The sequence below is a fragment of the Uloborus diversus genome, chromosome 7, assembly GCF_026930045.1.
Source record: "Uloborus diversus isolate 005 chromosome 7, Udiv.v.3.1, whole genome shotgun sequence".
Lineage (NCBI taxonomy): Eukaryota > Metazoa > Arthropoda > Arachnida > Araneae > Uloboridae > Uloborus > Uloborus diversus.
In genome coordinates, this window is record NC_072737.1 from 37,408,681 (window position 1) to 37,423,591 (window position 14,911).

General features: G+C 34.6%; 1 protein-coding gene across 2 annotated transcripts in view; it reads right to left on the minus strand.

Moving 5' to 3' along the window:
- LOC129225806 (CCR4-NOT transcription complex subunit 3-like) overlaps positions 1 to 9,829 on the minus strand; it is a 71,476-nt gene extending 61,647 nt beyond the window's left edge. For both annotated transcript variants that reach the window (XM_054860315.1, XM_054860314.1), the window contains exon 1: positions 9,686 to 9,829. In XM_054860315.1, the coding sequence (XP_054716290.1) occupies positions 9,686 to 9,710 (25 nt within the window). In that variant the 5' untranslated portion in view covers positions 9,711 to 9,829. The remainder of the gene's footprint in view (positions 1 to 9,685) is intronic.
- Between the last annotated feature and the right edge of the window lie 5,082 nt (positions 9,830 to 14,911).

Consider the following 14,911-nt stretch of genomic DNA (forward strand, 5'->3'; position numbering starts at 1 on the left):
GTAATAACTGGGGTGGTTTTAAAATTTAACTGGAAATATAAGTTTTGGGAAATTGGGTCAATTTGTTTTGTAAAGCTGTGATATTAGGTATAAAATCGACGATCGGCAAGTAAAATTCTGGCATTTTCTTCTTGAGCACATGATAATTTTAATCCCAAGTATTTTAAATGACGTGTATAAGCTAGAAAATGACAACCAGTAACTGCCTGTTTAAATCTGTATGTCACTTTTTTTCCTTAAGAGTCTTGTCCATTAGATTTTTACAAATGTTACAAGCATCTGCAGTTAAACAGTTCTCTTTCTGATCAAACTAAATCAAGGGCAATGAGTTTTATTTTTTACAATGATGAAATGGAATTACAATTTTTAGTTTACTTAAACAATTATCATTTTGTAATTACTTGAATTAATAAAGATGCTTTTTAATTTTTGCCAGTTTCTGCCGGTTTTTACCGGTTATAACCAGTTTCTGCCACCGGCAGGGCAGAAACCAGTTTCTGCCAGCAGAAAGCCAACCCTGTTTAAAAAACAAAACATTGCAGGGACAACCCTGGGAACTCCTCTCCATTCCCCAAATGTTGACTAAACTCTACTAAAAGAGCGTTTTTAAAACTACAATTCCAAAACATTTATGCAAGAGAACATCAAAAGACCCCCCCCCCTCCCCTAGTCACTCAAGATAGCCTAAAATAGTCATTAACTTCCTAAAAAAAATCCCCCCTGCACTTATAAGCCTCACTCGAGGCCTCTGATCCTTAATCAAACGAGCTGATGTGTGCATCACATGACTTCCTTTTACTCCAATTTAATGTCATTTTCTCTTACTGGCAGTTTTAATGTGATTCAATAGTTTACTCTCTAAATATCACCAACAGTGGCCAAATTGAACCACATAAAAAAATAAAATAATAATTTTTTTTTAAAAAATTGCCAAATTTGTCGCCAAGTTGGCGACCAAAGGACTGGCGATATATCGCCAAGTGCCCAAAAAATTATAACACCACTTGAGTTTACATCGAAATTACCAATGATTCCCCCCCCCCCCCCCGAAAGGGGCAAAAGACCCCCTTGGAGCATCCGAATGCAACCAAAAAGGGAGGTGCACAACTAGACTCCACTAGGAGTCTAAGTACCAAATTTCAACTTTCTAGGACATTCCGTTCTTGAGTTATGCGACATACATACACACATACGCACATACATACGTACATACAGACGTCACGAGAAAACTCATTGTAATTAACTCGGGGATCATCAAAATGGATATTTCGGGTGTCTGTACGTTCCTAGGCGTATATCCACGTGAGGTCGGGTTGAAAAATAAACTTAACATTCATTCGGGGGTGAGCAAAATGGAAATTAAGGCCGATTTTTGAGTGAAAATTTTTTTGCGATTACAATACTTCCTTTTTTGTAAAAGGAAGTAAAAATGAATCGCACAGAATGTTGTTCAACCAATATTAAATTTTCAAGAAGACCTAGCATTGTTAACTTAATTTTGAGGTTATTAACAGAGCAATGTTGATCAATAAGCTAGTTAGAACTCATGCTAATGATGCCAACTTAATATCCCAAATGTATCAAACTTGTACTAGGAACATTCTTTTCCCAACATATGTCTCTTTATTTATTGAAGGGCCCTCGTAGAACCAACAATACATATTTGCAAATTAACTGAGAAATAATGAAGAAAAGCATCACTGAAGTGTAACATAATTTCAGATAGATGATACAGATAAAATACAAAAGAAAAAGACAACTTTTATTTCATAAACTAGAGAGTTACGCCCCCTGCTCGCTAACTAACACTCACCAAACCCATGAAGATTGCTTCGCTATTTTATTTGATTAGCAAGGATTTAAATCGTCAGTTAGAAAGAGTCAGATTAAAAATGCATTGCAAATTCTGTTTGGGTTTTAAACTGTAACTTGCACTCTAACTTGCAGAGCTAATAAGTGATAAGGGGCTCCTGAGCATTGAATAACAGTAGTTTTGTATGCTTGAAAAGTCACTTTCAAATTAGTGATCTCTAGTAATATATTTTGTTGTTTAGCTGAGAGGGCTTGAATTAAATTGAGCACAGGATTTCCCGTTAAAATAGAAACCTCATATGCTTTATTTGATGCAGAAAAGAAATCCCTTTCGAATGACATAGAATGTTAAAGGGAGTGGGAAATCTTTCATCCCTTTAACCCTAGCTTCAATGACCGGGTATCCGTGTACCTTTTTGCGACTTTTATCATAATTTTTAAGCTTTGTAACAAGGTATTTTTAAAATTGCTTTTAATCCTTGTTATTTTCATGAATCTGAACTAAAGAATGTTATAACAGTGTTTTAAAAAAAAATTTTGGGGGGAGTTTTTTAGCCTTCAAAATTTTTATACATAGATTCAATAACCAGGTACCCGGGTACCCATTGTACTGCACGTCAAAAAATATCCCTTCAAAATGTTTCTGACACCAATTTTTGATGATTCTCATGTAAAATGAGCCTTTGAATCAAAATATTACCACCGTTTTCCCCCCTCACTCCCCCTCCCTCCTTTGACATTGCGCCCCCAAATTGTATAACGCTTTCGGCAATTACATATTAATTATTTATATTTGATAGGGAAAACAGCATTGTATTCACCATTAATATTCTTCTAAAGGGTTAGAGAAGAGTATAGTTCAAAAGCATGAACATTTGTAGCAAGTTGGGACACTCAAGCGCATACCCCCCCCCCCCCCCAAAAAAAAAATCTAAAAAATCCTCAGACACAATTTTTTTCCGATAAAGGTGCATTTTTCAATTTTTTCACTTATTTTCTGGCGTAAAACCGAAGAATTGGACTCGCTTCCCATGTCCGAAAAAAATTTTGCGCTGTAAAAAAATAAAATAAATAAAAATTAATAAACACTTGAAAACATTACAATTACACACGAGTCACACTGCAGATCGTAGACGCAAAGAAAGTTTGCGTATAATTTACATTTATTAGATTTTAAATTAAATTAAGTATACCTACTCATAATTATATTTCACAGGGCACTACACCCGTTGGTTTTCACCATTCGATCAAATGCTTCGAAATTATCAAAATTTGATCAGTCGTGTCAACACTACATTTTGTTTTGTTATAAAACGAAATCGTTGTAACTTTTGGTTGCTCCAGAACTTCTTTTGTTATGATGTGAAGTGGAAAACAATATTACGGCCTTTTCTTTTTTTGTTGATGTACGAACATATTGTTACATCATCAGTGATACCGAATTAGGAACTTTGTTTCTCTCAATATGTAGACAATAATATTTCAGTTGGAATATATTATCTGTCCTTTTTTCTTTTTTTGAGTATACAGGGTGGCGACAGGAACTGTGAAAAAAAGTTCCCTGACTTTTCCCTGATTTGGTTCAGCAAATTTCCCTGATTTACGTTACCAATGATAATGGTTTTCTTTCTTTGCTTTACTTGAAATCCATTATATGTTTGTATAAAATGCAGTACTTTAAACGTTTTAAGTTATGTAAAGTTGTTGAACTAAAGATATATTTTAAAAAGATGCTACTTTTTTTAATAAAATGGTTTTAAAAAAAAGGACAATTTTTGGGGGAGGGGGGGGGGGGGGGAATGACCTACAAAACAGTATATTAAATTTTTATACAATGGAAAGATTATAGAAAATTAAAAAAAAAAAAAAACTTTACTTCCAGAAACCACTTAGCATAAGAATTTAAGAAACTATCAAAATTACTTTTAAAAACATGTATATTTATGATAGTTCAAAATAATTTCAATTACTTTTTAGTTCTAAGTTTTCAAACAGTATAATAATTGTTGCAAGAATAACAAGTAATAGTGAAAGAATAGAAGTAATGTAGTTATTCTTATATAATTAATTGACATATTTATGCAAAACAGATGAAATCATTTGACAACCATTCATAGGGAGCTTTTGTCTAATCAAGAACATGTTTTAATGAATGAATACGGCATTTTAACAATAAAAAAATAAAGATATTTTCTTAAGTACACAAGTTAACTCTTTCAAATGATTTCAGTATGTAACGAGAAAAAATCTTAGATTGCTTTTGTAACAAACGACTTTGGAATGCAAGGGGGAAAAAAGGGGGAAAAAAGCAATTAATTAATTTCAAAATATATAAAAGAAGAATTCAACTTGGTTATAAAATTAAAGAATCGCTAAAGTCTGAAGAAAAGAAAACCTTTATAATCTGCGGTGACAACAAATAGTATAACGGCAAAAAACAAAGTTTTTTAATTGAATGTTCAATTTAAGCAATTAAATTAAAAACGCGAAGAAGTAATAACTCTTTTAAGCTTTTATAGTATTAATTCAAAAACCAAAGATTTTTTCTTGAAATCGTGATTATAGTACGCTAATTACTTCGAGACAATGGAATAAAGGCAAAGGAGCTAAGGCATAATTGAAGCTTCCTCTTTGCCTGTATGGTTGTTTATTTTACGCAGCATTGAAAGCGTAAAAAGAAATTTCAAGCTAGGTAAAATAAACAACCTAACAGACACAAAAGCAATCTTAGGAAGTTCATCCTGTGGTTAATAAGTAAGATTCAATACTTTTGACGTTGAGGAAAAAAGATGCACAAATATGCGGCAGTGTATAATCGCACCTCATTAATTTTACTTTCTTTTTTTTTTTTAACAGATAATTTATTTTTTCAAAATTCACTGATATTTCCCTGACTTTTCCCTGATTAATAAAGTTCCCTGACTTCTCCCTGATCTGTCGCCACCCTGGTATACCTAAGATTGTGAGACGGCATGACAGCAAAGGTTGAGCAAATGATAGTGAGGATAAAATTATAGATAATAATTTTTAATACAACAGGCCTATGTGTATATGGTATGAGCTTTGCGGGCCTCCTGTGGTCCGCGGGTCGTAAATTGAACATCACTGGTATAAATAAATAAAATACTACGAATTCACTATAAAATACCAAAGTGTAAAATCTAATACATCCAGTATTAAGAAAAAACTGGAGAAACACATTTGTTTCTAACAGACAATTTAGCGTGAAACGTAAACATAAAACGCTGGAAAACAATAAACCATTTCGTTTTTTGGTAAAAACAGGATACACAAACTTCCCCAGATGAGGGTGGAAGAAAACGTTTCAATTAAATAGAAGAGGTGTCAGAAAAAAAAAATATTTTTCTGTTGCAAATCTTCGAAATTCAAAATGGGTACCCGTGTACCCCGGTTATTGAAAGTAAGGGAAAAGTTTGGTCATTGACGTTAGGGTTAAAAGACAATTTACGTAAAATTTTAGCTTGATCAATTAATTAGAAAACCTAATTTGAATTTAAAAATAAAAAATCCCAGCTGCAAACTCCTGGGGCCAGAAGTAATTTTGTACAAAACTGTAAGGCTGTATGTGCTATAGGGTTTCCTGAACGCAGGCCTACCCCCCCCCCCCCACACACAGACTTTCTTTCAAAATTTCTGTGACATAGCTTTTTTTAATACAGTCAAACCTCATTATCACGACACCTCTGGGACTGTCAACAAAGTGTTATCATAGCCAGAGCGATGTTATAACCGGAATAGTTTAAAAATTCACAATTAAACATTAATTCAAAATAAAGTTAGATTTAATGAAGAAATTAATAGTGTTTATATACACACTCTATAACAAAAAAAGCGACGCACCAAGAAGCAATTATCCGATTGCTTTAAAATTTTGTATGCATGAGTGTTTTGACCAGATATGCAAATGATTAAAATTTGGTGTCCAACGAATGAATAGTTTGATCTCCAGCACATCGAAACTGTGCGTCCAGCTGATGTATATAAAGAGCAGTTCTTCAACAGTTGTTAAACCTTTTGGTTTGATTGCAATTCAGAACACCTTTCAACAACTTGAGAATGCCTTGCCGCATGGTTCGTGCTCATAACGAGAAATTATCAGAGTTTAAAAGAGGTTGGTTGGTCAAATCGGAGATCACTGGCCATTTGAGTCAAAGCGATGCGGCGATTCGAAGATGCTGTCAGAAAAGAATGGGTAGAAAATGGCCGAGTTCAGCGTCAGGATGGTAGCGGTCGACCTAGGGTCACAACAGATCGTGATGACAGAGTGGTTGTCCAATCCGCTGTCACAGCGCTTTCTTCATCTCTATGAACCATCAGACATTCAACCAAACACCAGTGTCCATCATGTTCATTTACAGGCGGTTGGGAAAACGAAATCGATGCTCGCGCCGACCTTTACGCTACTTGTCACTGATGCCTACACATTGCCTAGCCAGATTACAGTGGTGCATGGCTCAATCAGATTGGAATGGTGCCGACTGTGGACGTATAGTCTTTAGCGATGAATCCTACTTCCAACTGTTTCATGACGATCATTGAAGATGTGTTTGGAGACACCCAGGGCAGAGGCGGATCCTGGTTTCACTTTTGCACGCCACACTGGCACTCAACAAGGCATTATGGTCTGGGGTGCCATTTCTTTTGATAACTGGACCGATTTGGTTGTAATTAGAGGTACACTTACTGAACAGAGGTACGTCGACAACATCCTAAGACCTGTTTTGTTGCCGTTCCTTTTGCAGTACAGCTGGCTGGTTTTCAGCAGGACAATGCCAGATAACATACAGCACGTGTTGCTTTGAACTGTCTGCAAGCTTGTCCAACTCTTCCATGGCCTGCCATCACCAGATCTCTCTCCCATTCCCATCGAGCATGTCTGGGATATGATGGGATGGCGATTGCATCTGGCAAGGAATGTTAATAACCTCGTCTGACAATTGAAGCGAATTTAGTCGGAAATACCACAGGACACCCCCAGAAGCTTTATCGATGTTTGACACGCCGTGCGTCAACTTGTATCATGGCTAGAGGCGAGTCAGTACCTTATTGAACTTGTTACTGTAACTCTGGAATAAATTATTCAATTGTTGTGAGAATTAAATCATTTAATATTATGTGTATTGTCTTCCTATCTACCAATTTTCGTCTCAATGGGATCACTCCTTCTTGATGCGTCGGTTTTTTTGTTATAGAGTGTATATACGCTTTTAAATAGATTCAACTAATGTAAATTTGAGTTATTGGTGAGTATAACAAAAATTTTTAAAAAATTGCTAAACTTTCGGGAATAACACTTTTATTCCTTCTTTCCACAAAATTATCAGCAAGAAAGAAATTAATTCAAGACTCTTCAATTTTTTCTGCAATTTGATGAGATTTTGAAAGGCTTAGCCCCACCTTTCGAAGGTAAAAAAAAAACTTTCTAATTCTTTTATCCACTTCAGAGTTGTGTGTCCCTTTTCAATATAATGAGGAGCTCTTATCTCTTTTTCTCTCATGGGAGAAGCTTGTAGTGACCACCTACAGCTTAAGGTAGCTATGGTCTTTCTAATCTCCTGGCTGTTTCCCTTGTCCAGTATTACATTCCACCCGCTTTGAACTCCTTTCTATTGTCCCTCTTGTCTAAGTCTGAAACCTTAGAGATGGAATATAAATGGAGGGAGCAAGTCCAATCTCATTAGCTTAGCAGAAGATGAGGCTACGACTCCAAGTCATGTGACTCAACAACCATGAATGGAGGGAGCAAGTCCAATCTCATTAGCTTAGCAGAAGCTGAGGCTACGACTCCAAGTCATGTGACTCAACAACGATGAATGTCTGAAACCTATACCTTTCAGAACTTATCTACTTGTCCCCCACCATTTTTGAGGTGCCATGATTGGTCAAATCTCTTGTCTGAGTCCAAAGTTCCTACAACAAACATTTACAGATGTTTTCATTACTTTACGAAAAAAATTTCAATTGCAAAGAAATATTTGATCCAACCTGCGCAGCTCGAAGTGTCATCGTAACCGGAGTTGCTCCAAAAAAACTGTCGTAAAACATGGAGCTACTTAACTGAATGGCATTAGTTCGGGACTTTGAAAAAGTGACATGACATCCGGAGTGTCGTGAAATCCGGGTGTCACGATAACGAGGTTTGACTGTATAATCGCCTCAGAGCAATCTGTAAGATATCTAATCCCAGAAATAACACTAAGATATCCAACTGTTGCTTTGAGGCAATGATATATAGATACAAAAATGCATGGTTTCAAACAGGGCTATGGAGTCGGAATCAGACTGATTTTGGGATAAAGGAGTCTGAGTCGTGAGTTTAAAATTCCAAGTGCCAGAGTCGGTAATTTTCCCTCAAAGTCTGGAACTCTCTTAGTACTTGCAGAGTCAGAGGTTCTAAAATTTCCGGAGTCTATCAATTTCCCTCAGACTCCACTGCCCTGCTTTCAAAGTTTTGTAATTTATGCATTTACTCTTGTATTGGAAAAGGTTCTTTCAATTGTGATGTCTTTGGAATTATGAATTAATTTTCCTTGTTATCACTTAAAAATATTTCTGCAAGAAAAAGCAGCATACATAAGCAAACTTATTGAATAGCTAGCAAAGAAGTTTCTTAATTTTAACTTACTTAGAAAATTACTTTTTACGTTGAGTTGGAAATTTGACATAATGAAAATTACAGCAAAATGTAATGATGAAATAATGATAATAATTAGTAGTACTTGAAAAAAATATTTTTAAAAAATCAGTCACATAGCTAAAAAAATGTTTACACAAAATTGACAGCAATGAACACAAAGTAGACTAATAAAAGATCTTTGGTTTTAATTTTGTCAGAAGTCTAACACAAAGAAGGTAGATTCTGATCAAAACATTTCTGCAGATGAATGACACCCAAGTATTTAATTTAATGACCAATTATTAATCAAAAACATAAAATAAGTGTAGGGACACATTTTAAGGAAATTGAGAAAATATTGTTTCATGACTTTTTAAAATCCTTGCGAGAATTTTATGAAAATATATGCACACATTTCATGTTAATTAAAAGTATGCAACGTCTGATGAGAGAAAGTAGGGACAAAGCAATTTTCACGACTGTTTCAAGTTATTCGTGACGGAAGAAATACAAGTTTCACAAGAAATAATCAAAAAATACTCATGATACACAACATTAGAACATTCTAAAACGAAAATTCAAAAATAATACAATGGTGTATGTATAAATATGAAAGAAAATACTCATTTACGTTTCCAATGCAACATCTTCGTTCAACTTTCAAGGTTAGCCTAATGGTATCCTAGCAACAAAATTGACAAGTGGTTGATATTTGATCGAATTAGGAGCATTTTCTTTATTATTATTCTGCATGAAGAAATGAAACAATAGTGTATGATGCATTCAAAATATAAAAAAACATGTATCTAAAATAGATTGCTCAAATACATGACAAAGTGACAAGACGATTATTTACACGAAAATAGTATAATTGATCTCATTGAATTACGAAATAAATTGATGAAAAAGTTCAAGATATTTCTCACGGAAAAACTAGTTAAAGTTCGATGCATAAATAGCAAAAACTGGACAAGGACTTTGAACTAACAGTAGGTCACTTGCAGTTCAAGCATAATAATACTTATCATATTAAAATATTTTTTTAAAATTTAATTAGGAAAGCAATGTATTCAGTTATTAAAATGTGTTGTTATTGTTAACAAAATGCACACAGGTGAGAAAATCGTGCAAGAAGGACGGTACAACACGGTTTTAAAATATTGTTTATATTAGACCCCATTTCTTAAAACGCTGCAAAATCAACAACGAAGTAAATTTTTTGAATTCGCAACAAACCTTGTAATTTCCTCCGATCGGCCATAGCTATGAGTATGCATGTAGAAACGTCAGTAACATAGTAATCTGACAATAAAATGTTCTTCAGAGTGATAAAAATATTAAATTTCAGGTTTGTAAAGATTTTACACAGCTTTGTTCGCAACCAAAATGGCTACTTTAACTAGCAACAGACGGTGGAGATGCATGTATCAGTGCGCGATTTAAATGGCTTATTCTAGAACGATGTTTAAATGATACTATTATTATGCTGTATTAGGTTTTAAATATGTGTAAAACAGATGCTAAAAATTTATTGAAGAAATATTTTGATGCTAATTTGCGTCAGGAAGTTTTCTAATCTCGGATTAACACAGCAGTGAAAAGTCACACATGGTGTTTTGGTTGTTTAAAGAAACAACTTCACTTTTCTTCACAACTTCCGACAATATAAACAATGAAAAAATATGCTATTTAAAATGCTTTAAATGGAAGTTAACAAAATTTAATCTGCGGAAAAAAATTGCAAGAAACTATTTAATCTAGTCTAAAATACGGAGCAAAATGTACTTCAGTTACTAACAGAATGCCTAAATACGAACAAAGATTTACAATAGAACTTTCTGTACTGAAAATGCAAAAGTAATTAATGCTTGAAAGTGTATCCTTTGTAGAATATTTCATGCTTAAAAAATTACAAAGAAACCTCAATAATCCCTACATTCTTTCTTAACTTCGTTTGTCAGCAGTAACTTTTTTTTCTTGCATTTGTTATTGTTCTCGTAAAAAAAAAACAAAAATTATTTATAAAAATGAACAATAATTATCATTTTTCAAAAATTATAATGCCTACCATCTGAAATGTTTATTTCTATTAGTACATTTTAATTTTTCCATTTACTACGTAGCATTCTTACTTATCGTCATCGGTGTCTCTTGCATCCTACTTTAAAAGACAAAGAATAAATTTAAAGCATTAAAGCTGAACTATATGCAAATTTGAGTCGTCTCTCATGTGAAAATAAGATAGTAGGTCTTACTCTTGTTAAAAGCATTCGTAAACTTCATCAAAATGTTCTTACGTTCTTTTCAAAAATGTTATTCTTGCTTTTTTACCTTTCAGTTCAGTACCAAAAAGCCTTCTCATTCTTCGCCATGAGGAGTATCTTCATAGTAGTGATGGGCATAATCGAGTTCTCATAATCGAATCACTCGATTATCAAAGATCACTCGAGAACTCGATTATTACGAGTTCTCGATTAACGTATCTCGAGTTCTCGATTATCACATCTCGAGCTCTCGATTATCGCATCTCGAGTTCTCGTTATCCCTTTGCGAGTTCTCGAGTGGTGACTGCTCGAGTGCTCGATTATCACTTTCCGAGATCTCGAGCGATGGACTGCTCGAGTGCTCGATTATCACTTTCCGAGTTCTCGAGTGATGGACTGCTCGAGTTCTCGCTTTGTGAACTTCTCGAGATGTTGATTTCTCGAGTTCTCGAGAAGTCAATCACTCGAGCAGTGAACTTTTCAATCGATTTGATAATTTGAACTTTGACTTCTGAAAGGATTCAGTTACCTGGACAGATCTGTCATTTAGTGGGTCAGAGGCAGGGGTGCCCACAGGTGGGGGAAGGGGGTCATGGCGCAGACTACGCCATTGAAATTTTTAGGGGCGTTGTTTTGAGGGGTATTTCTTACTTTTTTTCGGAGAGCTCTTGGCTTTTTTTTGGGGGGGGGGGGGATCTTTGCAAAATTTAGGAGAGGAGTGCGCAATTGCTCTTAGGGGGGTCGGCACCCCTGTCAGAGGGCTGGCTTTGAAAAATTAATGTTTTGACATATAAATGTGCGTGTTTTTTTTTTTTTTTTCCAGAAAAAAAAATGCACAGGAAAAGGGGATCATGGCGCTCTTAAGGAGGGGGGGGGGGGGAGAGGTTCGTTTTTAAGAGGTGCGCCAGCACACTTGAAGAATGAATACTCCTGCGGTCTAAATGATATTATAATCAAAGATTTGCCTCTCAAATATTTGTTGTAGAAGTTTGTGTGTTGTGCTTGCATTCGAATAGTGTTGTAATTAGTTCCATGTATGCTGCCGAATGCCTGATTATGAAATGATTCTTTGGGATGATTTGGCAGCCCAATGATATATTTTTGGGAGAAATATGTTAGCGAATCAACACATGGACGGGTCTATGGGTGACATGGGTGGTGTGTCCCGGTGGTGGAAGCAAAGGGTGGGGAGCGCTAAAAAGGTTCTGACTTGGGGGGCATTAAAACTAAAATTATATATCATGTCAAAAGGGGGAATACTTTAGTTAAAACCTCAGGGAACCTCTCCCCCTTACGTCCACCTTCGACTAAACCATTGGGTAATCAAACCCGAAACACGTGTCTGCAGTAATCTATATATTTGTGCTACAAAAGTTAGTTATTTCCTGTTACTTCTTGGCACAAAGGTATTTATTTATTTCTTAATAAAGCAAGTAGCCTAGTTCTCGTGTAATTCATTCGCAGGGGGTGACAACCAGGCAGGGGCGGATCCAGACTATGGATTTGGGAGGGGAACTTTTCTAGCAAGTATGTTTATGGAGGTGGGGGAGTTATATGAAATTACTCATTAAAAAATAACCATAAATATTGAGTTTTACAACATATCTACTGCTTCTTAATGCCTCTTATGAAAAAAATGTATTCATTACAAATTCTAAAAGTAGAATTCTTAAATAATTAGTTCAAAAAGTTTGTTCATTTTTCTATTTGTATGTGCTTAAAGGCAGAGCCGTGTCCAAGGGGAGGGTTTTAGGGGTTAAACCCCTCCCATTGAAAAAAAAATCAATGAATCATTAAACGAGTTTCCAAAACGTATTTTAAGTTTTAATTAATTTTAGAGTTAAACTCTGATACAGTATTCACCCTCTTTAATTCCTCTTTCCCCTCTTTCTTTTTCCCCAACTTTAACAATTAATATTTTCCTCAATTGTAGGATTCCCAAGCACCTTCGCATCTAAGTGCTTGAAAACATGGAATGGTTGGAGAGTCCGGGAATGCTGTAAGAATGCAGGGGAAAATTATTTAAAAGAATATTAGACAATGACGTAGTCCCCCCCCCCCCAAAAAAAAACTTAGGGGCATGGAAAATGGTTACTTTGCTTACTGTTTTTTTATGGTACGCCTTTAGTGTTGGATGAGTTAGTCGTTTCACACAGTAGAAAAATGTTTCTTTGCGAAACAGCATTTTTTTAAAAATAAAACTTCTATTTTCATTCAATTCCTGTTCAATGTTATATGATGGAAAAACAAAAGGAAAAAAAGAAGGAAAATGAGGTGGCATAAAAGAAATATGTGTGCTTTTACAAAATGTTCAACTGTACAAATAAGATTTCATTTAAAAAAAAACGCAAAACGTATTAAAAAAAAAAGCTTAGTTATCGAACTAAAATGAACTATTCAATACGGGTAGTTAGTTTTCCTTTGACAACGTAAGTTACAAAGGGAAAAGGTTTCAACCCCTCCCTTTATGAAATCCTGGACACGGGCCTGCTTAAAGGAAATAATTGCACCAGTGGTTCAACCACAAAAGTTTTATAGAGGGTGCACTTTTAAAATTTTCACCATCTGATAGGGCGGTTGTTGAAAAAAAATGATGAAATTTTAGTCTTTAGGACGCAGTTTTAGATGGCCTCTGGTGATGTTACGAAAAAGAAAGGTTCGGGGGCCGCCTGCGGAAATTAAAGTTTTAAAAACGCAATTATAGGCGATATTTATTGACAGTAGGGTCAGAGATGGGATTTTTTTGGGGGGCTGCCTCCGTTTTTTTGTAAAATAGATTTAAATCGAAAATCCCTCCGCTAAATTTTCTGAAATTGAATTTCCAAAAACGCAGTTACAGACTAACTTTGACATTGTGGTATTTCTAATGCTCGTAATTTTGCCAGAGGAGGAGTCTAGGAAATATTGCAGCCAAGTTACTTTTAACAATAGTAACATTATTATAAGAACATGGTTTTCATTAAACACTGACGCATTGTTTAAATCGGTTAGTAATTTAAATTAAATATATTCGGTTTCAAAATATTATGAACATGTTTTTCGTTATAAAGTGGTCCGAACATATTTTTCTTAGGCTCATTCCCCAGATATGGATGTTTTTAAATAAACATTAATTATGATGAGGGCAAATAGATACACTTTTAACAATTTCGATCGCGAGAAATGACTCATTTCTTGGTTTACATATTGGTGTTTCTGCTTCCAAATTACATGTTTTGATAGTTTTGACATGCATGTTGCTGGATTCAGTTTTGCAACGTTAAGCAACGTTGCTCTACAGATAGACATTTTCTAATACATGAGAATATTTTTACAGTCCCCCCCCTTATTTTTTGTACATATAATTTTGTCTTAAAAATAGTAGGGTGACGTTTGGTCATTATAATAGAACCTCAAGATCCTTAGAAATTTTTCACCAACCAAATATTTCTTAATTTTACATTTCATAAAATATGAATCTTTATTTTTCGAATTAAATTGCATTCAGCTCTCTCACAGAAAAGAACTTAATTCAGGGCCAGTTTATAACATAAGACAGAATTAGCAAAAAATAAATGCATAATCATACAAAGAACACATCAACACAAGCAATGCAATAAAGTACGTCCAATTTTATAACGGACCCAGGTATACTATTACAGTTATGCTACTTTATCCTAAATTGACTGCAGTAGAATTGAGTATAAAATTTTTTATCCTTTTCTTAAAAAAATTTCGATTATTAATGGTTTATAAAAAATTGGGTAAGGTGTCCACAATCTTGGTCCGTAAGAGTTAATGCCATTTAACAATAGATTTGTTTTTGCGTTAATAGGTATAATGTTTTCACGGTTTCTAGTGGGGTAATAATAAAGCAAAAAGATTCTGTCAAATGGTTCAAAGCCCTTTTTTTTTTTGCTTTTCAAAGATAATCAAGTGCGAGTCCATCGTTTATTTTTTAAAAAATATACCAATTGCTTACAGTTTTTTTTTTTTTTTTTTTTTTTAAACTGTTAAACAGATTCCACCTAAATATGTGGCTCATGAAAGTTCATGCCAAAAGAGAATTCTTTGGTGTAAACGAAGATTAACAGTCACTAGTTTCAAACTAAAGCAACCTTGCTTCGCAAACGCAAATCTGCATTACTAATTTTAAGATACATAATCGTAAGGATGAGACTACATTATCAAATATCTAGGGGAGGGGGATAATCTTAAA